Below are 27,628 nucleotides of genomic sequence, written 5' to 3' on the forward strand. Positions count from 1 at the left end.
GCGAGTAATGATGCATGAAGACCAATTACTGCCGACGTCGGCTGGTAGACCGGTACCATGTAGCCTTGTTCCAACACTGATCAAGTTGTTGCGTCTTGACAACCTAAAGTTCTATCAGTTCATCTCGGCCGAGTTGATGAAAAGACTAGAGATCGACATTCTCCCCGTGAAGAGTTTCCTTCAAAAAGTTCCGCATCATAGGGTTTCCTGAGTGAGTATGCAAAGAAGTGGCCAGTCACACACTAGTTTTGATTGCGGTTGAGTTCTGTACACTTCTCGAAGGGTTTAGAGCTAAGTTTTGCGCTGGGAAGATCTAGCCACTTCGAGTTTAAACCGTGCAGTGGAGCCCTCCGTACCTTATCAATTCTCGGTTCCTATCGCCATGTGCCTATGGCGATAAGGGAATTGAGCATTGAGAACCGTTTGGAATTCGGACCAAGCCTCAAGTAACCTAACTTACTGCCTCAATGGGGCAAGTCCATGCGAGGAAGCCCTGTACCGGTCCCCGTAGGCTCCGACGACAGTCACAACCCCAGAAAATCCACAATTGCGGCTCCAATCTGTACGAGCGGGAAAGGCAAGGAGTGCTGCTGTGCCGTAGTTGGGCCTTTGGCGTTATCGTTGATCATGTCTGGCCATTGACACAGAGATAAGCATTCAATTACCATCAATGGTCTGCTATACGCGTCCACAGAAACAGAAGGACATTGCGGAACTCTTCCGAGTTAGTCCAAGGGTCCAACCTGCATCTCTAGAGACATTGCGATTTGCTCTCGATGGATCTTGGGTGATTGATCAGGCAAAAATTTTTACGAGTGAGCGGAAAGGCAAAAGGCGAGAAGCCCGAAACCCAGATGGCTGGCCCATGGATACAGACTACGCAGCACATGTTGGCCTAAGTCCGAGACGGTGCACGGAGTGCTACTTAGGCCGTCGTACATCAGCGCTCGTACATCAGCGCCGCATGGCATGCTATGAACGGGGCCGCCGGGGACCCAACTTGTGTGAACGCGTGTTCACCGGGTGACGCAGGGACCGCTATGTCAGATTCCCGGACCTGCGTAGTTGCTCCTTCGATCGAGGCCATCTTCATGATCTTGACATGCGCTCTTCTTGGGTAGCTGCCCCGAAGAGTACGGCGGCTTTTGAGGTATGGGCCAGTCTTATGACAGCCGCCGAAGACTATTCACGTCAAGGTAAGACGGATCAGCCCCTCTTGTGTCTCCTTTTGCACTAGTGGTGAAGAAAAAACTGTCGAGAAAGTAATCGGTTTGATCAGAGTCCATCTAATCGATCGATCAGATAAGATATAACTTCATGTAATGGAAATGCGGGGATGCCGGGATGTTTGGTCACGTGAATACGCGGTCGCGCAGGGTGCCCAGTCGCAGACTCATTGTGGCAGAAATATAGAGGCGGTGTGAGATCTTTGTACGCGTCGAACGGTTGTCAGGCCCTTTCCGCGCCCCCTTTTTATGTACCGGCCGGTGCGGAACGGACTGGACGATGATGAGGCGATGAAAAGGCAAGTAGCTGACGAGGATGAGGTGACCTGGATCTGTGCTGAAGGTCCGCAGGCGAGGAAGGTGGGGACAATTGGGCGCATCTATTGGCCGCTGCACCAGCGTTGTTCTCCACCTGGCGATCGAAATTGACGGCTTTAAGGCTTAGCGCCCCAGTTGTCTGTGCCTGAGGCTAGATGCGCATCTTGCTTAATACTGAGAAGCCGTCCTCGTAGCACTCCCTATTCCCCTGCTGTCCCTCTTTCGTCGGTAGTGTTGCAGCCCGTCTCGCGCAGGCGTCTTTCGCGGAGGAAAGCGCCCTGGCCAATTCGCTCCTTCCCGCATCGAAACTTGTCTTATTACAGCTGCCCGAAGCCAAATAATCGGACGCGCATACCAAGCGGCTGCTCGCCGCGACAGCATCGCCCGCCATGGATCTTGTCCTCGAAGCTTTTGACACCTTCCTGTTCGATCCCCTCTATGCGACTTTTTTGCCCGCAAAGACCCCTGGTCTTGCCCCCAATGGCACATATCCGAGCTTGAAGGAAGTGCCCACCACCGCTGCGTACGCGGCGCAACACACGTGGACATATGAGCCGGCAAGCCAGTACCTGAGCTTTACGCCCGGCAAGGATGCCTACATGAGCCAATGGCCTCGCGACGACTGGCGCCGACAGCTGCTGACTTTGTTCCTCATCACCTGGTACGCCCTTGCTCCAGCACTCTGTGACTCCAGCGCAACTGACACCGCACTCAGGGTCTTCGGCCTCGTCATCTACTATGTCTTCGCTACCCTTTCGTACGTCTTCGTCTTTGACAAGGCAACCTTCAATCACCCCAAATACCTCAAGAACCAGATCAGCCTCGAGATGCGCCAGACCAACATCGCCCTCCCCGTAATGGCTGTCTTTACCGCCCCGCTCTTCCTCCTCGAAGTCCGCGGACACTCGAAGATCTACGACAGCTTCCATGAGGCGCCGGGCATGTGGTACAACTACATGCAATTCCCCTTCTTCTTCATGTTCACCGATTTCTGCATATATTGGATCCACCGAGGCCTGCACCACCCGCTCGTCTACAAGCGCCTCCACAAGCCTCATCACAAGTGGATCATGCCGACGCCTTACGCCTCGCACGCGTTCCACCCGCTTGACGGCTACGCGCAGGGCCTCCCGTACCACATCTACCCCTTCTTGTTCCCGCTCCAGAAGTTCGCCTACGTCTTCCTCTTCGTCTTCATCAATATCTGGACCGTCCTCATCCACGACGGCGAGTACGTCGCTGAAAACCCCATCATCAACGGCGCCGCGTGCCACACCATGCACCATCTTTACTTCAACTTCAACTACGGCCAGTTCACCACGCTGTGGGACCGCCTCGGGGGCAGCTACAGAAAACCAGCCGACGAGCTCTTCCAGAAGGAACTCAAGATGTGCCAGTCCACATGGAAAAAGCAGAATCAGGACGTCGACAAGATGATCACCGAAGTCGAAGGCTCCGATGACAGGAAGTATGAGCCCGAGGAGCCCAAAAAGGTTCGCTAGGTTGGGCTATTGCGACACATGTTTTACACGCCGTTACGAAGAAGGCCTAGCGCGGGCTGGTAACGGCATATTGGGTTAGATGCGCTGCGCATACCATTTTCCGCGGTCGAGGTTCTGGGAGTTCGCAATTGTAAAAGCATGATGTGTTTGGGAAGTTGGCGTACTGTGTGAATCGCATGTATGGTTTAATAGTAATGCCAAGGGAATCGACCTGATGTCGGCTTCTGGAGGTTCGTTGTGTATATATTACAATTTGAAGACTGAGCTCAGACTTGACTTGGGACCTGATGATGTGGAATTGACGTGGGATGACAGGGGGCCCACGCGACGTAAGGGTCCTACCCAACGCTAATGGGAGCCATCAACCGCGGAACACTGCGCGTGAGGACCAAACATGGAGACCTGGGCTGTCGAGAGATTCCGTTCATTCGGGTTCAATTGCTGACACATGGTGGATAGTGCAGCAACATGTTGAACATGTCGCACCCTCTTCAAAGTCGCTTCGGAGCTGAACAGAACTCCGCTTCATGCGTGAGCAACATCCCAGGAACATGTCGTGTTCAGTTTCCGAACTGAACTACTACAGATGCTTTCACCCTGCACCATGTATACAGGAATGTATTGCTACATCAAGTCTAAGATAACTAGTATCACTAGAATGTGATCCCCGTCTTGTACCACGTATCGCCACGATGCCACGACGGCAGCGCCTCTATAGCCAACCACCCATCGCCCTCAGCGCCAAATCCTAGTCCGCGGAAAAGCGAAACCGGGCAAGGTTCAAACAGCCACACGCCACCTCTCGCAAAATCATCGCACAGCAAGTGCGCCGTATGATAGTGCCACACATGCACATACACAAAGGTCAGCGTCCTCTTCACCCACTGTGGCATGCTCCTCGTAACCCTGCTCCCCGCTAGACCCTGCCGGAGAACCCCTTCTACAAAACACGCCGCAGCCTGTAGCAAAAAGTACTGCATCGGTCCTCGCAGCGGGAACGTAGCCCCATGGCACGTCACACTCCCGCTCGCATGCAGCGCCCCGCTCAGCCCAAACGCAACCACCAACTGCAGCGCCCTCGCTGCTAGGCCTTTAGGATTCCACCCCAGCACCTCAATCGCCTTCCTGCTCGGCTGCTCAAACGCAAACCGGAACGTCTGGTGCCACCACCCGGACCACCATCCCGCGAGGCCGTTGTCCAACACCAGCGCGTACGACCCCCACGTCGAGGGGTAGATCCAGGGCTCTGCGCGGGCGCCGAGGACGGCGGGCCCGAGCACGCCGGAGAAGAAGAGCGGCGAGAGCGCGAAGAGGGATTCCAGCGCCCATTTTATGCCGAACTGGCAGATTACGAGACGCAGGGCGTGAATTAGGACGGGTGAGTTGAGGAGGAAGGCGGGGAGGTACGGGGCTGGTGCGCGGTCGATGTAGCCCCAGAAGTACGGGTCGTGGCTTGCTATAGTCTTGATGAGGTCGAGGATCAAGTACCCTGTGACGAGTGTCTTTGTATTCCCGATGAGCATTTCGCGACGCGTGGGGTAGGTGCGGCTTTGAGAGGGGTGCGTGCGGAAGTTGTATTTCGGCTGGAGGACGGAGTTGCGCAGAAGTTGCTCTTGGACGGGCTTGGGAGGCGGAGGCGTGCTGATTGTGCGCCAGTTCCAGTTTGCGCCGCGGAAGTTGGCGAAGAGGTCGAGGACCCAGTCGAGGCGCTCGATGAAGGGCGTGGAGGGGTAGGCTTGCCAGGCGAATTCGCCGTGGCGCCGGGAGGGACCGAGGGATTCCTTTGTCTCTGGGAGATCTTTTAGTACGCCGTTGCTATCCTCGCTATTGCTAGTTGTTCTTGCATTGCCATTTTGTGTGCCGTTGACTGGTGCTCTGTCCGAACTAAACATGCCTTCGGTCCTCTCGATCCTCATGAAGTCCCGCTGCGGGTCATTGCATACAATGACTGCCAGAATGTACATCGTGCCCCATGCAGCGATGAGCCCTATTCCCAGAGTGTTCGCAACACCCTTCGCTCTTACATTCTTGATCAAGTACGCCGTATACATGAGGTTGATCGCGAAGATAAAGAACCTTGCCTTTCGTAGCCATGCCCGATTTTGATGTGGAATCAACATGTATATGATGACCAAGAGAACCGCAAGGGTATCCCACGGATACAAAATTGGCTGGTATTTGCCAGCCTGAACGTCCTTTGCATACTGTTCGTGGTAAAACCGGGTGACATCGTGGTGGGTGTGAGGCCAGAGGTTAGAGGGTATCATGCTTGGCTGCGTCGAACAAAACAGAAACGAAATAAAACGAAGCTGTCGCTATGAAACACATGGCACAAGTGGGTTATTTACGGTGCTGTCAAACGTGGCGCCGCCGCGCGCAAAACATGTGATGACGTCTTGAAGCCTCGCGCACGATTGTCTGGCTCGCTTGTGCCACGCTATGCCCGAAGTGGGGTCTGCGGCGACTTCAACACCAAGCCACTTCGATCGCGATATCATACACCAACAGCAGCCGCGGGGTCCACTCTGCTCTTTGTGATACGTTATAATTTCCTTCGAGGACAAGAGAGGGAAAGCAATACCGACAAGATGGTGAACATCACGGAGAAGATCAAGGAGTATGGTGTTCTGAAGTTTTTGTGTGGAGAGCGCACTGACGCCCCGCAGGATCGAGACGGAGATGGCGAGGACGCAGAGTAAGAACGAATATCAGAAGTGGATCGAGCGAACAGGTACTAACAAGTGGCAGAGAACAAGGCGACAGGTATGGCTCCCAGGGATCGACGTAGCACCCACCCTCCTCTAGCACCGACAATAGCCCGTGAAGATGTCCATATCACGTGCGCTAAATTACTCACCCAGAATATCATCTCGGTCTCCTCAAAGGCAAACTCGCCCGTCTCCGCGCCCAATTACTCGAGCCCGCCCCTGGCGCAGGAGGCGGCGGGGGTCAGGGCTTCGATGTCTCGAAAAGCGGCGACGCCCGCATAGCCCTCGTCGGCTTCCCCTCAGTCGGAAAGTCAACCTTCCTATCCAAAATCACAAAGACCAAATCCGAAATCGCTGCATATTCCTTCACCACATTGACCGCCATCCCCGGTGTCCTGGAGTACGGCGGTGCAGAGATTCAAATCCTCGATCTGCCTGGTATCATTGAAGGCGCCGCTGAGGGCAAGGGAAGAGGAAGACAAGTCATCTCCGCCGCGAAGACGAGCGATATGATCCTCATGGTGTTGGATGCAACGAAGAAGGCCGAGCAGCGGCGCCTACTCGAAGCAGAACTCGAAGCCGTAGGCATACGACTAAACCGTGAACCACCGTAAACCCCCCCTCGTCTCGTGCTCCGTTGTCTTCCTTTCCTGTCTACTCTTACCCCTCTACTCCTCTCCTCTACTATTTCCCTTCCGTACAGCTAACACCCCTCAGCAACATCTACCTCAAGCCCAAGAAAGCCGGCGGCATGAAAATCACCTTCCAATCCCCGCCCAAGAACATCGACGAGAAAATGGTCTTCAACATCCTACGCGACTACAAGATCCTCAACTGCGACGTCCTCGTCCGCGACGAGAACGCCACCGTCGACGACTTCATCGACACCATCATGGCGCCGCATAGAAAGTACATCAAGTGCTTGTATGCGTACAACAAGGTCGATGCGATCTCGCTGCAGCATCTGCGCGAGTTGGCGAGGGAGCCGCATACGGTTGTTATGAGTTGCGAGCTTGATTTGGGGATACAGGTATGTCTTTGTCTCGCTCGCGGCGGGAATAGTGGTTGTAGAGGGGCTAGGCTGACGCGTACAGGACGTTGTCGAGCGGTGCTGGCAGACGCTGCAGCTCATGCGCATCTACACAAAGCGCCAGGGCGTGGATCCCGACTTCAGCGAGGCGCTGATTGTGCGGACGGGCAGCACCATCGAGGATGTGTGCGACCAGATCCACCGGACACTCAAGGAGACGTTCAAGTACGCGATGGTGTGGGGTGCGAGCGCGAAACACGTGCCGCAGCGGGTCGGACTAGGGCACGTAGTTGCGGACGAGGATGTTGTGAGTATCATTTCGAGTTACAGAGCTTAATTCAGTCGCAACGCAACTGGGGTACAATCAATCAAATCATTCGTTGTACATAGAAGAAGTGTGCACAGCGGAACGGAATCCATGATGATGACGTGTTGTTACATTCATTTACTCTTCCGCGCTTCCTTTTCACTATACTACATGTGCAAGTCTCGCTCCCATCACCGATATAGCCTCGGGATACCCAAACGTGCCCAAGCGCCGAGAATGCCTCCAGATCTCCAGACGGGTATCTCCCAATGATCCCAAACATACGCCATCGCTATGCATGCAAATTGCCTTCAAGTACACACCGTAAACGAGCAGAAACTCGATGAACAAAACAAAAAGGAAAAGTGTGCAAAATGTATAAGCCAGTCACCAGGTTAGTGCTGCTTCAACGCCGGGAGCGCTTCGTCTCCCCATGCGGCTGATCCGTCGGTTCCCGCGATCGCTTCTCGCCTTTGCGGTCGCGCTCTCGATCTTCTTTCCTCCGATCGTCGCCTCGGCGGTCTCGGTCACTCCTTTCGCTCCTCTCGCGGTGTGAACCATCCCGCTCAGTGCGTGGTTCGCGCTCGGTGCGGTCCCGTCGACTGCTATCCCTCTTCTCTCGCGGCCTCTCATCACCTTTGCGCTCGTCATCTCTGCTCCTCTCACTCTTTCGATGGCTCCGTTCCCCCGACCGCTCAACGGGCGCCGGAGCAGCAGGCGGCGAAGCCTGAGTCTGACCGCTCTGCGCAAGGACGTTGTTGATAGCTCCCAGTGCAGTGCGACTGTCCTGTCGGCGGACATGGCGATCTGGACCAGCTGGGCCGGTCGGTGGCCCACGGGTTGAAGGCGAGGGCAACGGTGTACGTCCAGAGCCCCGAGGACCACTAGGTGCGTTCGAGATGTCAGTCTGCAGGGGTGGCGGCGGTGGACCAGTCGGGCCACGCGCACCATCAAAACTATTCACCAAACCCATGCGGCTCGGATGAACGCCTGTCGACTGAGGTGTTACCGGAGTAGCGTTTGGGTTCGACGTTGATGGATGTGATCGCATGTCACGGCTGTCTGACGATGGGTCTAAAACGGTTAGTGGCCGACTATATTTTCGAACTGGCCGTACTTACTCCTTGGGCCTGAGGGGATCGACTCGGCTGGTTGGTTCAACCTTCCATAACTTGGGTCCTGACGTGATGCCACTGGTCGAGACGACTGAGAGGGTTGGAACATCTCACGCGATACGTGCGAGGAACTGATGCCATCACGGCCGCTGCGTGGTCCGGTGGGAGCGTTGCTGGAAAACTCATCACGCCGGTCGCGAGAAGTAGGGTATGGTTGAGCCTGAGATCGCTCGTCACGATACTCCGGACGGTTGTGGTTTCCATAGTACGCAGCGGGAGGGCGCTCATCATGTCGGTCTGATCCTGGTCCTCTGCGCAAATCGCGGTCATCAGAGCGAACGTCCCGATCCGGTCTTCCGCCAGGAGTCCTAATTTGATCTTCCTTCGCGTACGCCGCTCGGGAATCGCGTCCATGACGATCACCCTCAATAAACGAGCTTCGTCCGTCACGCCCGTGTCGGTCTCCTTCCTTATCGAAAGGGGCTCGAGGATCACGACTGTCGCGATCCGACCGAACAGGAGTGTTCCTGCTGCGATCATCTGGGATGAATGCAGCACGCTCGGGGTTGATGCGGTCGTCTTTCGAGTACGCAGATCGTGGAGGTGGCCCGCGGTCGAGGCTGTCTCCTTGCTCTATCAATGCTGCACGTGCCGGATTGACGCTGGGTCCCGGGGTGTCAGTATGGATTGTTGGACGTGGCGGAAGGGGACCGCGTTCATTGTGATGACCGGGAGCATCGCGTCGATGAGCGGGTGCCTCATTCGGTGCCATATTAGAACCCGCATGCAGACGACCTCGATTATCGGCTGGTGTCGTCGGCAATGGTGCAGGACCTCGACTGTCGGTTCGCTCACGCGTAGAGTCCCTCGTCCTATAGTCCCGCTGATCGCGATTGTCTCGATGGTCTCGAAGGTTATCCGCATACTGGGCGTTCCTATCGAGCGGGCCACCACGTGCGTCTCGTGGTACAGGTGGTCCTCGTACAGAACGGTCTTCGTATTCGCGAGCTTCGCGTCCAGCCCACTCCTGGCGATCGCCTACAGCAGCTGCCCTGTCTTGTGATCTCGGACGCGAGTGATGGCCAGGAGACGCTGAGCGGCCTCGTAGAGCGCCCGGTCGCTCAAGACGTCCATACTCACTTGGGCCGTTGGTCCTCGTTTCATGGCGCCCGTGGCTTTGATTGTATTCCACTGGGGGATGGCTTGGGCGATCGTTCGGCCTGGGTCGCAGAGGTTGAGTATCGGGTCTTGTCGGTAGGTTGTGTCCAGCCCGACTGGACTGTTGCGCTTGGTAACCTCCTCTGCTGTCTGGCCTTGGGGGTACCGGGGAAAGGTTTGCGGAAGCTGAACCCGGACCATGTCCCAATCGCTTCGCGCTGTCTCTACCTTGGAACTGCGAGGATGCCGACTGTTCAGAAGCTCGTGAAGGTCGAGCCGTATCATTTCCGTTCACGCGTGACATGGAGCTAACAGAGTGGGTTGCCTTTCGTTCGTCAGATGCACTCTTCTCGCTTGCAGAGCTGGTGATTCCGTTTCTAAGTCGGCATGTCAGTGGTGTTCTTTCTGAAAAGGGCGTTCATCTTACGTTGTAGAAGGCTTGGGCTGGAAAGCTTCAGCCGCAGCACTGAGCTTCTTGGATCCAGTATCTTGGTCAGTGGTCTTCGAGGCGGGTGTCGCAGCACGAGCGGGTGTCGACTCCTTTGGATCTTCCTTTCCCTGTTTACGTGTTAGAAAAGCCAATCAATATAGAATAGATGAGCGTACTGTGACAAACATGGTGTGGCTTCGCAAGGTCTTTTGTCTTTTTATGAATTCGGATTGGAGCGAAGTCGCTGCAACGCGAATGTCTGCACGCTCTTCCATCTTCTCATCTGCGTAGTGGATGAGATCTTCTTGGAGCGAGGTAGCATTCTCGCGCATCCTGGGGAATGAGGGTGCTACAGCTTTCAGAATGTTGATGGAGTTTCGTAGCTCGGTGTACTGTGCTGTTGTTTTCAGATGCTTATCACCTAAGTCTCCGTGCCGCAGGCATCCGTGCAAAGCATCATGCATCTTGTTGTGCCATTTGCCAAGCAGCAATCGGAATTCGGTATACTTTAGGAAAGAGTCCGGGTTTTTCGGCCGGCCTTCGTCGTTGAAGACCTTTACACATTCGAATTGTTTGTATATGCGCTCGCTGCTGTGCCAGCGACCCAACTCTTGAAGTATGTCGTTCATGAATCGGCCGACGTTCTTGGACTCGTCCTCGCTCATAGAGAAAAACATTGCAGAAAGTCGCCCAGTGTTGAATAAATCGTCCAGTACCTTGATCAGGCGGAATTTCGGTACCTTGGATTTATGCATGAAGAACAGCATGGAAGCGCTGAACTGAGCGTCCTGCAAAGACATGCGAGCGCGTGCGAGAAAGCAATCCTGCAGAAGCGTCATGTGTAGAGTCGGGTCCATGGAAGGAACGTCGGAAAACCAGAAATGCATCTCTTCTTGCAGACTAGACTGGATGAGTTGAGACTGTTTGCCAAATTCCTCAAACTCGACCATAACTTGGTCAGCCTCTGCCCTTGCTTCGCGGACCTTATCGACAGTTGTGTTCGTGCGACGCCCATCGTTCTTTGTGGCATCCTTGAAAGTGCTGTCCTTAGCGTCCTGATATAGGCGCTTGAGTAAGGCCATTTTAGGGTCTTGGACATCCTTCAAAGAAAGTTGCCAAAATGTAACAAGAAAGGGAAGACAGGGATGGCTTCCAAACCTTCCTGGCAGAGTTGCTTTAAGTTTCGACACCAACATATCAATTTCCGCATTCGACTTGGGAACCGTGACGTAACCTTCACGCGGCTTTGTTTGATCGCCACTGATCGTGCCAGAAGTCGTGGCTTCACCCATCTCCACATCTTCAATGCCGGCCGCAGCGACAGCAGGAGTTTCTTTCGTGGTACCGCTTTCTGTCGGGGTTGCATCTTCCATGATCGCATCACCACCGGAGACCTTCTCAACAGGTGCCCGAGATCGCAGCCGAAAGTCGTTCGCTTTAGCGGTTATGCTGTCGCGAGAGATTTGAAAGGCGAGATCCGTGTCTAGGTAATACTCGGACATCAATTCGACAAGTCCAGGAATCTGTTTGTCGAACTCCTCGGTGTTGAGATGATGACGGAGAAAGTCGAGGAATTGGATGAAGTTGAGCTTGAGGTTGTCGTAATTGAACAAGACAACCTTGTCAGGAACTTTGCGTTGGTTCTCACGGTAGAGGTACGCTTGAACTTGGTCCGCCAGGGCAATGAGTATGGGCGCTGCAAGACCTGATTCTCTGAAATGATTCATGAGGCGCTCGGCAGGCTTCTGGAAACCACCGCTGTACCGGTCGTCACTCAGTGATTTGAGGGTGAATTTGCGTAAACGAGGTCCGGCGAAGAGTGCAATGACCTTGGCCTCCGCCATAACGCCAGGAATCTTGACACCGCCCATATGGGTAATCAATTCTTCGAAAACTTTCATGACGAACAACTCCCCCTCGCGGTTGAGTAGCTGAGTGCTGATGTATTCCAGGATAGGTTTGGGATCCATATACTTGGAGTACTCCTTGTAGACTTGGCCGACGAAGCTTGCTGCATTCTTCAGCCAACCTTCTGTCAGCATTCCATCGCTCTGTATCGTCGGCTTGTTCCCGGCAGTGATTTGGACAACAAGCGAGTAAGTGAGGCAGTCGTAGCCTAGCTGAGTGAGATAGTGACTGCATCGCACAAGAGCCTTGATCATGTTGACGTATTGTTGCCCTCGCTCCAGTGTCTGTTTGAAAACCTTAACAGGGCAAGTGTTGGCGAGCTTTGCTATGGCTCTACCCATTTGCCCTAGGTTGGTGTTGGCGACCCGATTCAGTATCTGGTTGGTCTTGTAAATCACTTCTGCGAAAGCTGTCTTCATGACCGGTTTGAAGGACTGCTCCCATTGATGGTAAATCGTGTATCGTGTCGCTGTGTCGAAATGCTTAAGAAGTTCCCACATTTCATTGACGGCACCAGGGTTTTCGCCGGTAAAGGTGAGAGCAGGCACGAGGAAGGTGGCGAGGAGATCTGACCAACGCTTCATATTCTGGGCAGACGGATCGTCGATGATGTTCTTTCGTCCGATCCGAGCAAGTTTGGTCAGAAGCAAGACGTCCCTTCCGCACTCAGGACCTATCATGCCTAGCCAGGACTGACAGAGTAGGAATACATCGTCCACGGACTGGCAAACAGGCACGTTATCGGCCCAGTCGTCCCAATAAAATCGGTAGTCTATGCCATCACCGGCGTCCTTGAGCTCAGGTTTCGCCCATCGAAGAGTCCGTCGCGGTACATACTCGCTAGCACGTGTGGCCGCATTCGGAATGGCACCCTTGGTAGAGACAGGCACTGTGTTTAGTGGAACGGGTCGAGATGCTTCGTAAACTTTGCTGAGGGAATGGTGGGCCAGTCGGAAGATGTGTGAGTGTAGGTCGGGGTACAGCTCCAGCATCCATTTGTTTGTTCCGAGGGTGAACAACGCCTCCGGAATAGCACCTATGCAGAGAAGACTTCGCAAAAGCGCTACCTTTTGGTCTACGGGTTCTGGCAAAGCGGGTTTGGGCTCCTCATCGGATTGAGCAGGTGTGTTTCGTTCAGTTTCCGGTCTAGACGAGGGCTTGTTCTCGGCGTCTCGTAACCGAGAAACAGCGGGTACAGCGGGGGTATCGTCGGACAGCGCGCCAGCCATAGTCAAAGCGTTTGCAGTCTTTCCTTTCCGCTTTGCTTCCTTCTCTTCCTTCTCGGCTTTGAGCTTTGCCTGAAGCTTTTCCAAATCTTCCGCTTGGGGGTAAAGGTGCCCCCAGAGGTCCGTTATGGAGATGAAACCGATTTTGATAAGCAGTGCGGCCAGGTAAATCAGGTTGTCTGGCAAGACGTCGCTGGGATCACGTAGGTTGGAGGCATAGAACTGCAGCTTGAAGCCAAGAAGCTGAGCAGCGACTTCGTTCCCAAGCGGAGGCAGTGTTCCAGTCTCTTCTATCCATTGATCGACCCATTCCTGCGTCGCGCTCTTTTTGCTGACGAGCGAAGTGTCTGGGTTCGATTTGTCCGATTCGCGAAGAGTCCTAGTAATAGGGCGAGCACCAAGCTCAAAGAAGGCCTTGATGGCATTCCTCTCGCCCAATTCTTTCACTCGCTGCCAGAATTTTACATCACGGAGTTCGCGAAGGCGTAGCTGCTCTTCCTTCTCCTCATCGGTATAGTACCAATTCTGCGATGTAGGCAGCGCCCAATTGGGTAGTGTCTTCACATCGGGTTCCTGCCACTCAACATTGTCGGTGCCGAGTTGGGTTGGCCACCAGGTACTGACTCGTAGGTATTTGATGAAGAATCTGTAGTGTTTGACGAGAAGGTTCGCGAAAACATCCAGCGTGACGTCAAGGACCCTGCCGACATCAAGGTCAAAGGTTCCAATGAGGGCGTTCACTCGCTCGAAGGTATCGGAGACAACATCGTGTCGCGGAGGCTCGCTGTTGACGGTGGTGAAGTATTCCGTCATGAGCTTAGAGTAACCTTCGGTCTCCTCTCGTAGAAGATTGTAGTTGGCTTGTTGATACATGGCCTTGGTGGTCGCACGAACTCCCTTGACGTGGAAAGTGCCGCGAACCAGCTCCGTCTGCTCCAGTAGTTTTTCCTCGAGTTGCCGGCGCATCTGGTTTGGATCAATCTCTGTCGCGATCAACAGGTGTTGTATCGGCTGGGTCTTCTTGACATCCTCGCGCTTGGGGTCGAGCTCTGCGTATGAACTTATGCAATCCAAGAAGTGGACCACGGGGTCGATTAGGTCGTCAGTCGGAGCAGTGACGATGTCGCGAACGACAGATCCGAGCTCAGCCGGAGCCATGAGCCCCTCGCCGGCCGCATGTATGATCTCGAAGAAGATGATGTTGAGATTGAAGCCGTCGCCTGCCTGCTGCGCTGCGATGGCAGCCTGGACCACGGCACTGCGAGCCGCGGCATTCCATTGGAGGACACGCTCGGGCGTCAGGTACTCGTTGCTTTCGGGGACATCGCGCGATGCTGGCTTGAAGGGCGGCTCTTTGGGCGGCGCGGGCGATTGCGAGGGTGTGGCCGGCGCGGGTCTCGGTGCCGTCTGCTGGGGGGTGTTTGCAGGCGGTTGCATGGTCGTCGGCGACTGTTGCGCAGAGCCTGGGTTGTGAGTGCCGTTGTTGCTGTAGCCACCGCGCCCACGGCTGCCTCGCCGTCCGCCTCGCGGCGAGTTGCTCTGCTGCGGGCTAGCCATGGCGAGGTTCTGCGGGCGGTGCGGCGACGGGCGGCTCGAATGCTCTTCGTCGTAGGAATAGCTGCGGTCGCCGCGCTTTCGCTTGCCGGCGGGAGCCATGACTGCACTCTCTTTATCGCAAAGAGAGCGAGTTTGCGTGAGGCTCGAAGAAAGCTGCGGGGAGGTGCATGCAACGCGCGCGGGTGACGTAGGACCGTGGGTGTCGACAAGTCAACCGGTCTGGCGTGGGGGCGTGCAAGGTCAAAGGTCCCGAGACGATTGACGCGCTGTCGCACGCGTATGAGATGCTGTTGGGTGGGGTGAGTCGCGGTCGCGTGGGTTTGATAGACAGTTTCTCTCCAAAGCTGCGCTCACGAGAAATCGCTTGGCAGCCGGCCCGAGCTTGAGCTGCTCCCTGCTCCCGCGTCGCATCGCTTTCACCATCACCAACAAAGAACAACGGAACAATACGACCGCGCATTGCAGCGTGCGCTTTGTTCCCTATCCCTCCGCGGTGCATGGAGCCTAGCCATCGATTATGCGTATACCACTCTTGCCTTCGTCTGGGCTTGTCCCATGCGTGCGGAATGCGAGGCGTGGGGGCTAGTATACAGCCACCATTCCATCGGGCAGTATCGGTTGCCAAGCTCGGAGGAAGCCTTCCATAACATGACAGCGCCTTTTGATCGTACTTGAACATGTTAGGTGACTTGCTTGAGGAATCCTAGAAATGGGTCAACGGCATACCCCACCAATGGATTTCGGTGTGCCACATCAATGTGGCTCATCGCTCATCCTGCAAAAGTACTTGTACAAGGCTCAGAGCACCTTTCCGTGTTTCATGTCAACTTCTGCTCCATACGCATCTGTAGTAGTCTCATTGGGATGCGACAAAGGCGCAAGCTCACGCACTGCCTGACTTCCAGACTACCCATTTTGTGTCACCCGCAAGCAATTGCTCTTCTCACAGTGTTTTAGACAATGACATCAAGCAGAAAAGATCTCTGGCAAAATAGCAGTATTCGGGGTCAAAGCTGGCGCGACTGTCAATAGCATGCTCCTTGACCGGCAGAAACTGATGGGCAACAGCAATTTGACGCCGAGTTCTTAAGGGGTTCAGCATTTTTTGGCCGAGGAGGCAGATTTTACCGCGGTTAGGACAACCTTAGGATGCTGCGGGTGACGTTGGCTTGGTGAGCAGGAAGCAGGCTAGATATATCACGAAGAGTAAGGTTTCTGCGATTGGAAGCGCAGTATCGATTTTGTGATCTTGCTTGCCGGCGGTCAATGGTAGGACTGTTGTAGATATTCATTCTACCTGATTGACAACTTCTGAGAACTACAGCTCAGTCCTATCCACTCTCCCGCCCCTCCAGAGCTGCACCGCTTTATTCGCTGCCTTTAGATGCGCGAAGTCCGGCGCATCTTCACCCAGTCCCCATGCAAAAACACCGCCAATCCCCCTCTTCTTCCTGATCTGCGACACCTTCCTCCTGATAGCATCTGGCGTGTCGAAACTCCAGAACAGATCCTCCTCGGCATCGAAGTAGAAGTAGCCGTCCTTATCATACGTCCCCTCGTTAATCGCTCTGTAGAAAGACCACTCAAGCTCCTTAGGAAACTCGTCATGCCAGGAGAACGCGCCGGCCTTTCCCAGATCCACACCAGTCTCAGGGTCCTCCATGAGTACGGCCGGACACCCAACAGGATGCGCTGTGCACGCCTGTCTCCAAGCAGGATCGGTTTTGAACCACTTCACGTAGAATGCTAGTCCGAGATTTGCCTTGGACGGATCCACACCAGCTGCAATGTAAGCGTCAATAGCTTCGAGTGAGTTTTTGATACCTGTGTGATGCTTTGTAACGTTATCGCGGCGGTTCATCAGGTCGTAGGTCATGATGTTTAGAAAGTCGACGGAGGCCATGATGGATGGAATATGGGCAGACGTGAACGCTAGCATGTCGCGAGGGAGGCCGGGAACCGCGGCCGAGATGAGTTTTGAAGGACCAAGAGCGGTGCGTAGGGCGGATAAGAGGAGAGGATAACTGGTGAGTTCCCAGGTGTGGGCGGAATTGGGACTGCGTTTGTAGTCATCTCCATTTCCTCCGGGGTACTCCCAGTCGATATCGACGCCTGTGAGGATATCAGCCGCTGTACATAGCTAACCGTATAAGAGAATACACGGACCATCTGCACCAGTTTTCTCGACCATTTTCCTCACTCCCTTGGCCCATTGTTGGCGTCGGCTTTCACTTCGCGCTGCCTCTCTAAATCCGTCCTCGTTACCCCAACCTCCGATCGCGACCATGATTTTGGTGTCTTTCGCAAACTTTTCTCTTGTCTCTTTCACACTCGTAAAAAGCGGCCACTCATCTCGGTCTGGCTCATTGAATATCTCAGAACGCATAAAAGCCATGGCAACATGCGTAACGGCATTGACAAATGGGGGAGGCGGGACAACCTGGTGTTGACTGGAGGTTGTATTAGCATGAAAGTTGCGAGCACTAAGATCATGTTTCTAAACCGACCCTGTCAGGTACATGATGTATCGTGGAACATCTTCTGCGGTCTCAATAGCGAAAACTGATGCAATCAGGGTGCAGCCGAGCAGGCAAGAGTAAAAGCGCGTCATGGTAGGGAAATACAATGTATCGCAAGTCCTAGACTAAGCAGCCATAAACAATTCGTATTGATTGAGAGGAAGTTGGGGATGAGAAGAGAAGTTGTGCCCCAAGTAAATGCGGAATTACGGTAGGTCAAGCTTCCCCGCCTTTCCCAAAGCGAGAACGCTGGCTCTATAACCAACCCCTGCGCACTCACTGCATCCCCCCACGGTGCCAGCGCTTTGAACCATGGAAATATCAATGAATGACGTTGAGCTGACCACGCAGATCAATATGATGGGAATGATTTACAACTCCGCGAAAGAGGTCGTGGTGTGGCTAGGAATGTGACCTGCAATACTGGGTCTAGGTATAGAAGCAGTGCTTACGCCGAACACAGGTACCGAAAAGTCTATACGACAGATCCAGAATCCTGGGTATGCGCACAGAGAATTTCAGACAAGGAAGGCCCTCGTAACAACGCGTCTTCTCCAGAGTCGTTGGTTCCAAAGATTGTGGATAATCCAGGAGGCATGCCTGGCTCAAAACCTCATCTTCTTCTTCGAAAAATACGACTTGTTACCTGGCAATATCCATGAATTTCTTGCTGATATCGGCTGCGAGGCTGATACAGTTGGGCGCTGCAGACTTGAAATAATCATACATGCGATGACTGCTGGCTTCGTCGATCGATTGGGCCACATCTGAACACGCTCATACATGGCCTAATATTGTGGGTCGATACATAATTGGACAGAGCCTCTGATCTTAGTAAAGCTGAGTATGAAAGATTCAACGCCTCTTACCGGAAACTGAGGTCGCTGCATGAATGCCAACAGCGGCCGACGCCGGGTCATCGAAGAACTGCAGATAGCAATGTGACCCTACAACAATTCATGGATGAACTCCGTCCTGCAACAGTGAGGTGCCTATTTGCGACGCATAGCGGATCGATTGGATTGGGACCTGTCAGAATGGGAAGAAACAGCACTATCGCCCTTGGGAAAGGTGGCACTGTATCCTATCTTTTCTTGGATTGCAATGATGACATTCACGATTTAGCCGAAAAAGAGAGGAGCAATGCAGATAAAATGGAACGATGGGCTCCGAATGTATTTAAAAGTGCTCATGGGAAGTCCATCAAGGAATTGGAGAAGAAGAAAGGCGGCCGTGAGGGCTAGGTGCTCGTCGGTGAAGCTTACCTGTATGGTGTCATGTTCTGTGAGGCTATAGGTGAGGATGCAACGTTCGAAGAGATGAGAATTACAAAGAGTCGCAGTATCCCGGTGATTTGTTATCTGTATTCTCAGACAGATCTTGCGATACCTATGCTTTATGTGCTTCCGCCGGCTAAAGTTGCCCCTTCTTTCCGTTATCGATACGCTCTTGTCTTCCTTTCCGAACTAGACTCGTGCCTCATCGAACGACCATGGCCACCCGCACGCACTGTTTGTACAGCCTAGCAAAGACGCCTGCTCACCGCACACAATGGCGACGGATATGGATACAGCGCCGATTATACTCGTGCGAAACGCCCGAAGATTCCAGCAACCACAAACCAAAGCCCCAGTCGACGGATCCAGAAGACGCAACATGGTTCCAAACCCTCCGCAGCGAGATGCTTAATCGTGAACTACCGCTAGAGCGCGATGCCATCGAAGCCCAAGCTGTGAAGAAGCTGGATAGCACGTTATTCTCGTTCTTTCCGAAAGGATGGCAAGCGTCGTCGACCGAGCCCCAACGTACACGGCAGACAGCAAATGCGGCGATGCCTCATGCCATTGGCGAGCACCTCATCTTCTGTAATCCGGCTCTTTCCGACGATAAACTATTGCCCGATGGCACCGATCAGCTACACAGCCCCGGCGGCTCCTTCGTACGCCGTATGTGGGCGGGTGGAGCTGTCAGGGTGAACAAGAACCTCTACTTCGACGAGAATGCTGGCTGGGCCTTGCATAAACATATCTTGTGCTTTGAGCGTATAAAGGACGTGCGGCTACGAGGGCAGGGTGAGAAGGAGAAGATATTTATCACGATCGAGCGCAAGTTCGCAAGATACGACCCTGTCTTCCAAGCTATCCAAGATTCCAGGGATAAGCCTAGGCGGGGACCTTCGCTGGCTGTAGCTCTCAAGGAGCAGATGCGAAACTGGAACCAAGCATTTGTGACCGAGGATCGCAATATAGTCTTCATGCGTGAGCGTTCCGCTGAGGAGCTTGAGGACATCAAGGCTGGCAACATGGCGCCTGTCAAATACCTCCAGCGTTGGTAGTCCCTTTGATCCACTTCAAAACGCTTACTGACTGATGCAGCACTTGGGGAACCCGACTTCTCTCATACGCTGACCCCCACGAGCACACTGCTTGCTCGGTTTTCGTCCCTCACATTCAATGCGCACCTCATTCATCTCGATCGAGAGTTCGCTCGAAACGTCGAAGGTCATCGGAACCTCCTTGTACACGGCCCATTGACCCAAACTCTCCTGCTCAAGTTCATTGGTACTCACTTGAAGTTGATCCCAGAGGGTCCGCACATTGTGGAAGCTATTGAGTACAAAAACCTTGCGCCTCTATACTGTGGTGAAAAGTTGCGTTTATGCGCGAAAGAAAAGATTGCAGCGCGCATGGACGATGCTCGGATGTACGATGTCTGGATCGAAGGCCCGACAGGTGGAATGGCTGTGAAAGGCCTTGTGCGTACTGTGCGGCGGCCAACCCATATCAGGTCAAACCGTAGCACGTCGTCAACGCGAATTCGGAATGTGCCCTCAGACCAGGCTGCAGCCATGGACAAGCCACGACAGTCGAAGAGCGAGAAATCGAATGGTACGAAGCACTACATTAGCCGCAAAGTCCGTAAATTGGCCGTTGAACTTGAATCTGACACTATAGATAGAACACCGCCAACCACCGGCGCAAGAGTCGGCATAGTGCCAATCCGCCGCCACATCGCTTCACCTGAACGGAAGTTCACGATTCCTGAAGACACCGCTCTGACCGTGTTATCGCCCTTACCCACTCTCCCTCCACTTCCTAAGCAACCACAGCCCCTTTTCGCTGAATCAGTACGGCTTCGAAAATGCCTACGAGCTCTCCGTCTACAAGCTAGGCGGAAACATCCAAACGCTAAACCCCAATTTCTCCGCCGCTGGCTCCAACAGGTTCGCGAACACTCTCCGAACCCCACCGACTCCCCTCATCCAGGACCCCTCATGCGCGCCGTTGATATGCCCATACCCATGAGGGTACGCATGAAGCCTGCCGATCGAAATATCTTGCGACGAAGGATGCGCTTGCGTGCGCCCCGACTCGCCTTCAAGCCGATATCTGTCGTTCGTTCCAACTTAGCCGCCGAAGAACCTGCATTCGAGAGATTGAGAGTGCGCTGCGTGGCTCCTCGACCTGATATTAGGTATAGGCTTGTTGGGGAGACCCGTGAGGCTCACAATGCTCGAAAGTGGATCAGGAGTAGAGCTGCAAAGAAGGTTGCGCGCACGCAGGACTGGTCACGATCGGGTGCATAACGTGTTGTGTGGGCTGTGTTATGGGTATAGAGACCAGTCCGTATTGGAAAGGGTTGATCACTGCAAGATGGTGTATAGAACATAATGCAACGATACCAACAACATCCTAATGAGCTTACGATATGTATTACGGGAGCAGATTGATTCAAGTTCAATAGAATTGGTGGCTAAACAGCCCCGTAACTAAGATGGACATGAGCAGTAGACATCAAGTAGGCGGCATGTCAGAAATTGATTCATTCCAGTCACTGTGGACTACATGCCCATGAACGCCATGCAATTCATATCCGCTTTTCCATGATGCCAGCCAGGTATAAGTATTGCCCAGATCCGTCATATTCATCCACATACGCCCAATCTCACAAACTTCGCTTAAACGATAGCGAGCTTGGTGGCAGCGATGTCGAGGGCATCAACATCGGCAGTCAACCGCGCGAAAGCCTTCTTGGAGCCGTCTGGTCGGATGAGGGTGTTGATCTTGACGCAGGAGACGTCGTACTGCTTCTTGAGAGCGGCGGCGATCTGGCGCTTGTTGGCCTTGACGTCGACGATGAAGACGAGGGTGTTGTTCTCCTCGATCTTCTTCATGGCGGACTCTGTGTTGAGCGGGTGGATGAGGATCTTGCCAGCATCGAGGCGGGGCTGGTGAGGAATCGACTTGCGGGGGTACTTGGGCGAGCGGCTGTCCGACGGTTAGCCAGTTCATTCATGCCCATGGAGGAAGGAGTCATTGTGACAGTGTACATACGAGAGCTCGAGGGTCTTGGGGCGGTGGAAGCTGGTGCTCTTGCGCACCTTGCGGACCTTGTGCGAGTTGACCTTTACATCTCGTTAGAATTGCCGCCCATGGCACGAGAAGTAAAAGCCGCCAGCGACGGGATGCTGGCACGCCTTGTAGGTCTAACTTACTCCCTTGAGAGCAGCTTTGGCAGCGGCGTTAGCCTGCTTGCTGGGCTTGGAAGCTGCGACTCGTTAGCAGAGGCCTTCAATGCAGTTGTAGCGAATAGACAGGATGTTACGATCGAGCACCGCCGTGGCAGACGATTTCGCGTGGTGGGAGTTGGCCGCGAGTATTGCTGATCGCTTCGCTGTGACTGGAAGATTGTTGCGTACCCTTGGTTGCCTTGGGAGCCATTGCGACGGATGTGCTGTGTGTTAGTGACGGTCGTGAGAAGAAAGTCCTTCGTGATTTTCGCGACAGTCAAAAATCGCACGATGCCGCAGGTGCGAATAGCCTAAGCGAGCTTACGTTATGTGACGCTAGTGGTGTAGCGCCGAAACGCGGACCTCTCCGCATTAGCTCGTCGGCGAACATTTCTGCAACCCGACAGAACACCATGTGACTTTCGTCAATCAACACGAAGTCATGGCGATCAAGAAGCGTCAAAAGACGCTCTCCCATGGGCGTCCACCCATCAGCAAGCCGAAAGAGCGCATGACCTCCCAGCGCTCTCGAACCATCATCCGGACTCATCATCGCCTGCACAAGGAGCATGCATCTGCTGTAAAGAATGGTGATACGAAACTTGCAGCAAGTGTTGCCAAAGCCATCGAAGAAAATGGGGGTCTCGAAGTGTATCAAGCCGCCAGCAAACAAGGCCAGTCCAAGGATCGCGGCGGAGACTCGAGTAAGGTGCTTGTCGATTGGCTGCGAGGTGCAAATATCCTTGAACGTCCTAAGGGAAAATCAGATGGAGATGATGGGGGATCAGTACTTCAGTGCTTGGAAGTTGGGGCGCTCTCGACCAATAACGAGATATCCAAGTACCCCAAAAGGATCGAAATGACGCGAATCGACCTGAACAGCCAGGGCGCCGGTATCAAGAAGCAGAACTTCATGGAACGTCCACTTCCAACCTCAGCAAGTGAAAGATTTGACATCATATCTCTTTCTTTGGTTCTGAACTACGTACCAGACCCAAGTCAACGAGGCGAAATGCTGAAGCGGATAACGAAGTTTTTGCGTCATACCGACACGAATCAGAAGATCAACGCCTCCGTCCTTCCAGCTTTGTTTCTGGTCCTGCCGTTGCCTTGTGTGGAGAACTCGCGCTATCTGGACGAACCATTACTGCTTCGTATCATGACAAATCTTGGCTTCAAGTTAACAACCGAGAAGAAGACGCCAAAACTCTGCTACTATCTGTTCAGTCTGACAGGTACCAGCAACTCTGCCAAGACCACGAAGAAGAAAGTGAGAGATGGACCAGCCATGAACAACTTCTGCGTTATCGTCGATTGAGAACTCAAAGGAATGGGTATTCTATCTACATATCCTCCTAAGCCTGTGTTGCATGATCAGGGCATTATGCGGTCCAAGTCTATCTCCACCATACACGAACCAGAAATCTGCATGTCTTATATGCATCTACAACGAGCTTCATCGACTGTAATCCTTAGAAGCAAAAGATCTCATCCGCCATCTTCCCGACTGCTCCAGGCTCCTTGAAGCCTAAATCTACCAGCCCCTTCTTCGCAGCCCCTATCATTCCTGGCGGACCACAAAGCATGATTCTGGTATCCGGGCCCACCGTGGGCAGTCGCTCCTTCATGACATCGCGTGTAACGAAGCCGCTTCCACCCGTCCACCCTGGCGGTGGGGTGTCCAGCATGAACCACACTTTGAAATTCTTAGGATACCGCCGCGCAAAAGTCTCGAGCTCTGAGCGCAGGAGAATATCATCTTCGGTGCGGTTCGCATAAACAAGTGAAATCGATGTTGTATCGCGTGGGTCCTCGCAAATGGAGCGGATTAGGGCGTACATGGGCGTGATTCCTGTGCCACCAGCAATCATACCAATGTTCTTGCAGTGCCCTGTGGTATACTTCATGGCACCCTTCGGTCCGCGGAACAGAACTTCATCTCCAACCTTCAGGTTCGCGAAATAATTTCCTGTGAGCGCGCCGTCGGGGTAGATCTTGATGACGAGCTCGAGCACGCCGGTGTCGATATTGTTAGAGGTTGGTGTATAAGAGCGCGTTACGGTCTTTCCGTTGATCGTGGCTTTGATGGCAACGTGTTGGCCAATAGGAAGACCGATGACATCCCTTGGGTCCGGAAGCGCAAAAGTGTACTTGAAAACATTCGGAGAGATCTTGGTGATCTTGGCTACCTTGAGCGGCTTGTATTCTTTTGCGTCGAGGAAGCCCCTTGCGAGGTGCGGGTTTGCAGGCGCTACGCGAGGTCGCGCTTTTCGATAGGGCGGGTAGCGTCCGAAACCTTCTTCGACATGGGTGAACTTTGCGAGTTCTTTGCCTACTACGGCGAAGGCAATGGCAGAGAGGCAGGTGGCGATGGCGAATCCTTTGAAAAAGGGGGATTGCGGGCTGCCTGATGATGCGCCACCAATTAACGCAAGAGAAGGCAGCTTGTCGATCGGTATCTGGGAGAATAGCTCGCGTTGTGAGGCGTAGTACGCGGGTGCTGCTACCGCCACCGAGGCAAGGATGGCTTTAAGCGCAGTCGATGAAGCGGAGGAAGTTTGCGTCTTGGTGGGTAGTGGACTTGATTGTTGCACAAGCTTCACGGCCTTGGTCTTGCGGGCTTTGTTGCTGTCTGCGGCGATTCCAACGAGGTATGAGTGCAAGATCTCGTCTGCATCTTCTGAGTGGCCAACGTCATCATAGCCTTCAGTCGCGTCCTTGCCTGCGAGATCGATGAGGACGTCAACGCCACCTGGATGATCCCGGACATATTCTGTCACATTGTAAACTGGGCCATTGGTTAGCATACGAATACAAGGACGGCATCGATTCAATAAAGCGGTACCTTTGCCATGTATAACTATCCACAAATCATCTCTTGTAGAGTGAGACGCAACCTCAGCGGTACTAAAAACGGTGGAATCTGACATTCTGGTATGTGCAACACAATAAACCCAGAGTAGAACGAGGAAGAACGTTACTTTTATCGTGAAGATTTTCCCGCAACTCAAAGGAGCTCCCAGAATCTGCTGCACGCCGCCACGTACCTCGGCATCTCAAGCCCTAAACAGCATATCAGTTTCGTACGAGCTTCGAACGAGCTTCGACAGCCTCAATCTCCTTTTCAGGGTGGGGCAAACTTCGCCGTTACGGCGCGATTTGCGCTGCAGGACCCACGTGTATGGCTGCTGTATGCGCGGCGCCAGGACCCAGATCAAAACGTCGACCAAGCTTTCCAGGGGCGCCCGAGTGCCGATAAATGGCGCTCTTACTACTGGCCGATTCCCGCAGAGCCGCACGGGAAGTCCCACAAAATATCGGGGCAACGACGGCGCGTCGGAGAAAACGTGTACCTCGGCATCTTTGCTTTCTCACAGCGCATCATGTACCCAATCAAGATGATGCTGGTAGCACAAATTGATGAAAATCCTGACCCTGTTCGTTTGCGATGCCTCGGTTTCTTTTGTTGAGACGGCCGAGTTCAAGGTGCGTTATGACGGAGGAAGGCGGACGATCGCCACATATGTATAGGTCTGGCTGCGACTGGGTGCTTGGACTGAAACGTTCGCGATTCACCATTCATCCACAACATCACCGAACAATATGGAGTCTCAGCAATTTCATCTCCTAGGAGAATCGCCTGCATCTACACGGACAGTCACCTTCCACAAGGATGCCTCATTAGAGGATGTGAAGGATGTCATCGCCTCACATTTTGCGATCGTTGTTCCTGAAGGTACGATAAATAGAGACACTTTTCAAAACAATCGTTGACTGGTAAAAAGGAATCGCTTTCGAGCGGAACGGCATTGCAGTAACAGAAGTTTCAGACATTCTGTCGTCAGAAGATGCGATCACTATCACCATCGATGGACATGCCGTGCGGGATGCCCCAGGACCAAAAGGACTCCCTTACGTTGGAAACTTTTTCGAAGTGTTTCCCGACCACCTAGGAAACCACCAGCGTCTCTTCGAAAAGTACGGCCCGCTATTCAAGACGACCAATATGGGCCGAACGGTGTGGCACAGCAACGATCCAGATATTGCGGCTGCCGCCTTCGCCGAGTCGGACTTCTTCACCAAGAAGATCAACGAGAGCCACCCGCTCTTTGGTATCAAACAACCACAGGCTGGCGTGTTTCTGGGTGACACTGACACTCCCGAGTGGCGCGTTACACACAAGTTCCTCCCTCCGGCGCTGGGACCGAAGGCAGTGAGACATTATGCGCCGACCATGCAGAAGACTATTGAGGAGGCCTACAAAGTATTCGATCATTTTGACGAGCAAGGACAGTCGTTCAACGCGTACATTTACATGTTGAAGCTTGGATCTCAGGCGGTGGCAAAACTCACTCTCGGCGTTGACCTGGAGCACTTCTCATCGCCAAATGCGCCTGTGCATGAGATTGTACGACTGATTGCTGAGACCTTAACCCTGAACAAGAAGGTCACTTCCTGGGGCAGCTGGTATGCTTCGTTGCCCTTCGGCGACCCTGCAGCGCTCAAGAGCAAGCAACATCGCATGGAACAAATCATTATCAAGGCTGTTGAGGATGCTGAGCGGGGTGGCACCTCCGACCTTCCCCTGCAAGACGCCGCTCTCACCGCAAAGAACATGGTCGATTACGCACTTCGAGCAACAGATAACAAGGGCGAGAAGCTGCCCCTCACATCCATGGCGCATGCGCTTGTCGTCGCCACTGGTGCCGGCTTCACCACTACCTCCTCACTTCTGTCATGGCTTCTCTACGGCATCGTCACATACCCTGGCGTCCAAGAAAAGCTTCTCCAAGAACTCGTCGACAATGATTTTACCGATGACATGGAGCTCACCTCTGACTTCACAGACAAGCTCACCTACCTCGACCGTTTCATCAAGGAGACTCAGCGCAGACACAACCCCTCCTTCCAACCTGGCCGCACTGCAAAGGCTGACCTCATCCTTCCAGGCGGTTACAAGCTGCCCAAGGACTCTGTCATCATCCCAGCGCTTCACCACATCCACAACAACCCTGCACTATGGGACAACCCAGCCAAATTCGACCCTGAGCGATGGGAGACGCCCGAAGTCAAGAACAGGCACAAGGCAGCGTACATTCCGTTTGCGGCGGGTCCGCGCATGTGCATCGGGTTCAATTTTGCGCTACAGGAGGTCAAGATCTTCCTGCCCAAGCTCATTTGGCGGTATCACTTCACCAAAGATGGAGATGAGACTATTGAGTACGATCCTATGTTCCAGCTGATCCGTCCGAACAACCTGTATGTCCGAGCAGAGAGGAGAGGTAAGTGGCCACCGAAGACGGAAAAGGCGGATTCGGTCATTGATGCGGCAATCACGGGACAGCCTTAGTGGGCTGTAATGTACGCATGTGATGCATTGTTTGTGGAGTTTGGTATAGGATGGAGGCTAGAGCATTTAATACCCTAGATAGCAATATGATTCTCAAAGAAATCTCCTCGCTTCGAGTTCGTGATCTGGCTCGGAACCTATCCGTTCGTAGTTGCTACTCACGCTTTGATTAAGTGCCTCTAAAACTCCATGCCTGTTTTGGAGAAGGTCACTGTGTCTGTGGATGACAAGGTTTCCGCGATGGTCACTTCCTCTAGCTACATGAAACTCATCAAGGTGGTGTGATGCTTTTCAACATGTGTATAGCAACGGATACTAAGCATAATGTTGGCATCTCCCCTGTGTATTTCAGTCGATCCCTGCGTGGAGAAAGCGAAAGCGAGGTAGAGCTGCAATCATCCGTTGAACAGCCGGGGCCTTCTCCACCGCACCAAGAGGCATGCAGATTCTCACGGCGTCTCGCTGAATACACCACCCAACTTTGCTTGGAATCCATGAAATATCCTCACAAGGGTAGCCGTATTTTTATGCCTTTCAATAAACATATGGGGATTGTTGTCGCCTTAGTGAGTTCGTTCGACGTTGTCTGTGCATAATTGATAGCGCAAACAATCTATCGTCGCGCATGCATCTCCAGTCGACTTGCGCAGGAAAAGGTGGATATCAGGCTATTTTTCTGGCAGTCAACCAAGGGCATTGGAGCGTTGCGCACCGTGACAGCCGGTTTCTCACCAGACCATCCGACTTCGCCTGCTCTGGGCTCA

General features: G+C 53.5%; 10 protein-coding genes across 10 annotated transcripts; 5 read left to right on the forward strand and 5 right to left on the reverse strand.

Moving 5' to 3' along the window:
- Positions 1–1,855: 1,855 nt before the first annotated feature.
- CC84DRAFT_1118719 (uncharacterized protein) lies at positions 1,856–3,311 on the forward strand. The gene is made up of 2 exons (XM_018175528.1): positions 1,856–2,205; positions 2,260–3,311. The coding sequence occupies exons 1-2, from the start codon at positions 1,934–1,936 to the stop codon at positions 3,044–3,046; spliced, it is 1,059 nt and encodes a 352-aa protein (XP_018035877.1). The 5' UTR covers positions 1,856–1,933; the 3' UTR covers positions 3,047–3,311.
- A 388-nt stretch (positions 3,312–3,699) lies between these two features.
- On the reverse strand, positions 3,700–5,413 carry CC84DRAFT_1144926 (uncharacterized protein; the record flags this gene model as incomplete). The annotated part of the gene is made up of 1 exon (XM_018176482.1): positions 3,700–5,413. The coding sequence occupies exon 1, from the start codon at positions 5,311–5,313 to the stop codon at positions 3,700–3,702; it is 1,614 nt and encodes a 537-aa protein (XP_018035878.1). The 5' UTR covers positions 5,314–5,413.
- A 120-nt stretch (positions 5,414–5,533) lies between these two features.
- CC84DRAFT_1164031 (P-loop containing nucleoside triphosphate hydrolase protein) lies at positions 5,534–7,205 on the forward strand. The gene is made up of 6 exons (XM_018178396.1): positions 5,534–5,663; positions 5,713–5,741; positions 5,795–5,809; positions 5,908–6,364; positions 6,472–6,784; positions 6,849–7,205. The coding sequence occupies exons 1-6, from the start codon at positions 5,635–5,637 to the stop codon at positions 7,119–7,121; spliced, it is 1,116 nt and encodes a 371-aa protein (XP_018035879.1). The 5' UTR covers positions 5,534–5,634; the 3' UTR covers positions 7,122–7,205.
- A 5-nt stretch (positions 7,206–7,210) lies between these two features.
- CC84DRAFT_1144934 (uncharacterized protein) lies at positions 7,211–14,798 on the reverse strand. The gene is made up of 4 exons (XM_018176483.1): positions 9,971–14,798; positions 9,792–9,922; positions 8,213–9,741; positions 7,211–8,165 (listed from the first exon to the last, which is right to left on the reverse strand). Exons 1-4 carry the CDS (start codon positions 14,582–14,584, stop codon positions 7,498–7,500), a joined length of 6,942 nt encoding a protein of 2,313 aa, XP_018035880.1. The 5' UTR covers positions 14,585–14,798; the 3' UTR covers positions 7,211–7,497.
- Positions 14,799–15,753: 955 nt separating this feature from the next.
- Positions 15,754–17,175, reverse strand: CC84DRAFT_1118732 (glycoside hydrolase family 18 protein). Its single transcript, XM_018175529.1, has 3 exons — positions 16,993–17,175; positions 16,652–16,935; positions 15,754–16,597 (listed from the first exon to the last, which is right to left on the reverse strand). Exons 1-3 carry the CDS (start codon positions 17,094–17,096, stop codon positions 15,804–15,806), a joined length of 1,182 nt encoding a protein of 393 aa, XP_018035881.1. The 5' UTR covers positions 17,097–17,175; the 3' UTR covers positions 15,754–15,803.
- Positions 17,176–18,388: 1,213 nt separating this feature from the next.
- On the forward strand, positions 18,389–20,138 carry CC84DRAFT_724435 (uncharacterized protein). The gene is made up of 3 exons (XM_018187183.1): positions 18,389–19,331; positions 19,380–19,892; positions 19,963–20,138. Exons 1-3 carry the CDS (start codon positions 18,497–18,499, stop codon positions 19,995–19,997), a joined length of 1,383 nt encoding a protein of 460 aa, XP_018035882.1. The 5' UTR covers positions 18,389–18,496; the 3' UTR covers positions 19,998–20,138.
- Positions 20,139–20,864: 726 nt separating this feature from the next.
- On the reverse strand, positions 20,865–21,766 carry CC84DRAFT_1118737 (uncharacterized protein). The gene is made up of 4 exons (XM_018175530.1): positions 21,704–21,766; positions 21,500–21,552; positions 21,339–21,409; positions 20,865–21,272 (listed from the first exon to the last, which is right to left on the reverse strand). Exons 1-4 carry the CDS (start codon positions 21,723–21,725, stop codon positions 20,963–20,965), a joined length of 456 nt encoding a protein of 151 aa, XP_018035883.1. The 5' UTR covers positions 21,726–21,766; the 3' UTR covers positions 20,865–20,962.
- A 28-nt stretch (positions 21,767–21,794) lies between these two features.
- On the forward strand, positions 21,795–22,909 carry CC84DRAFT_724413 (uncharacterized protein). The gene has a single exon (XM_018187182.1). The coding sequence runs from the start codon at positions 21,957–21,959 to the stop codon at positions 22,830–22,832; it is 876 nt and encodes a 291-aa protein (XP_018035884.1). The 5' UTR covers positions 21,795–21,956; the 3' UTR covers positions 22,833–22,909.
- A 77-nt stretch (positions 22,910–22,986) lies between these two features.
- CC84DRAFT_1090333 (uncharacterized protein) lies at positions 22,987–24,444 on the reverse strand (the record flags this gene model as incomplete). Its single annotated transcript, XM_018174348.1, has 2 exons — positions 22,987–24,302; positions 24,360–24,444. 2 exons carry the CDS (start codon positions 24,442–24,444, stop codon positions 22,987–22,989), a joined length of 1,401 nt encoding a protein of 466 aa, XP_018035885.1.
- Positions 24,445–25,117: 673 nt separating this feature from the next.
- On the forward strand, positions 25,118–26,939 carry CC84DRAFT_1118747 (cytochrome P450; the record flags this gene model as incomplete). The annotated part of the gene is made up of 2 exons (XM_018175531.1): positions 25,118–25,250; positions 25,300–26,939. The coding sequence occupies 2 exons, from the start codon at positions 25,118–25,120 to the stop codon at positions 26,862–26,864; spliced, it is 1,698 nt and encodes a 565-aa protein (XP_018035886.1). The 3' UTR covers positions 26,865–26,939.
- Between the last annotated feature and the right edge of the window lie 689 nt (positions 26,940–27,628).

The sequence above is a fragment of the Paraphaeosphaeria sporulosa genome (genome assembly GCF_001642045.1).
Source record: "Paraphaeosphaeria sporulosa strain AP3s5-JAC2a unplaced genomic scaffold CC84scaffold_5, whole genome shotgun sequence".
Taxonomy (NCBI): Eukaryota; Fungi; Ascomycota; class Dothideomycetes; order Pleosporales; family Didymosphaeriaceae; genus Paraphaeosphaeria; species Paraphaeosphaeria sporulosa.

Bases quoted from the DNA above. Each gene is read 5' to 3' on its own strand.
- CC84DRAFT_1118737 (XM_018175530.1), bottom strand. From the start codon at position 21,725: ATGGCTCCCAAGGCAACCAAGG. The intron at 21,410-21,499 runs GTAAGTTAGACC...CGAGATGTAAAG, and splicing joins CCAAAGCTGCTCTCAAGGGA to GTCAACTCGCACAAGGTCCG. The intron at 21,273-21,338 runs GTATGTACACTG...ACCGTCGGACAG, and splicing joins CCCAAGACCCTCGAGCTCTC to CCGCTCGCCCAAGTACCCCC.
- CC84DRAFT_1118719 (XM_018175528.1), top strand. From the start codon at position 1,934: ATGGATCTTGTCCTCGAAGCTTTTGACACCTTCCTGTTCGATCCCCTC. The intron at 2,206-2,259 runs GTACGCCCTTGC...CACCGCACTCAG, and splicing joins ACTTTGTTCCTCATCACCTG to GGTCTTCGGCCTCGTCATCT.
- CC84DRAFT_1118732 (XM_018175529.1), bottom strand. From the start codon at position 17,096: ATGACGCGCTTTTACTCTTGCCTGCTCGGCTGCACCCTGATTGCATCA. The intron at 16,936-16,992 runs GTCGGTTTAGAA...TACAACCTCCAG, and splicing joins TACATCATGTACCTGACAGG to TCAACACCAGGTTGTCCCGC. The intron at 16,598-16,651 runs GTCCGTGTATTC...ATATCCTCACAG, and splicing joins CGAGAAAACTGGTGCAGATG to GCGTCGATATCGACTGGGAG.
- CC84DRAFT_724435 (XM_018187183.1), top strand. From the start codon at position 18,497: ATGGCCACCCGCACGCACTGTTTGTACAGCCTAGCAAAGACGCCTGCT. The intron at 19,332-19,379 runs GTTGGTAGTCCC...TGACTGATGCAG, and splicing joins GCCTGTCAAATACCTCCAGC to CACTTGGGGAACCCGACTTC. The intron at 19,893-19,962 runs GTACGAAGCACT...CACTATAGATAG, and splicing joins GAAGAGCGAGAAATCGAATG to AACACCGCCAACCACCGGCG.
- CC84DRAFT_1164031 (XM_018178396.1), top strand. From the start codon at position 5,635: ATGGTGAACATCACGGAGAAGATCAAGGA. The intron at 6,365-6,471 runs GTAAACCCCCCC...AACACCCCTCAG, and splicing joins CGACTAAACCGTGAACCACC to CAACATCTACCTCAAGCCCA. The intron at 6,785-6,848 runs GTATGTCTTTGT...TGACGCGTACAG, and splicing joins AGCTTGATTTGGGGATACAG to GACGTTGTCGAGCGGTGCTG.
- CC84DRAFT_724413 (XM_018187182.1), top strand. From the start codon at position 21,957: ATGGCGATCAAGAAGCGTCAAAAGACGCTCTCCCATGGGCGTCCACCC.
- CC84DRAFT_1144934 (XM_018176483.1), bottom strand. From the start codon at position 14,584: ATGGCTCCCGCCGGCAAGCGAAAGCGCGGCGACCGCAGCTATTCCTAC. The intron at 9,923-9,970 runs GTACGCTCATCT...ACACGTAAACAG, and splicing joins GCCACACCATGTTTGTCACA to GGAAAGGAAGATCCAAAGGA. The intron at 9,742-9,791 runs GTAAGATGAACG...ATGCCGACTTAG, and splicing joins CAGCCCAAGCCTTCTACAAC to AAACGGAATCACCAGCTCTG.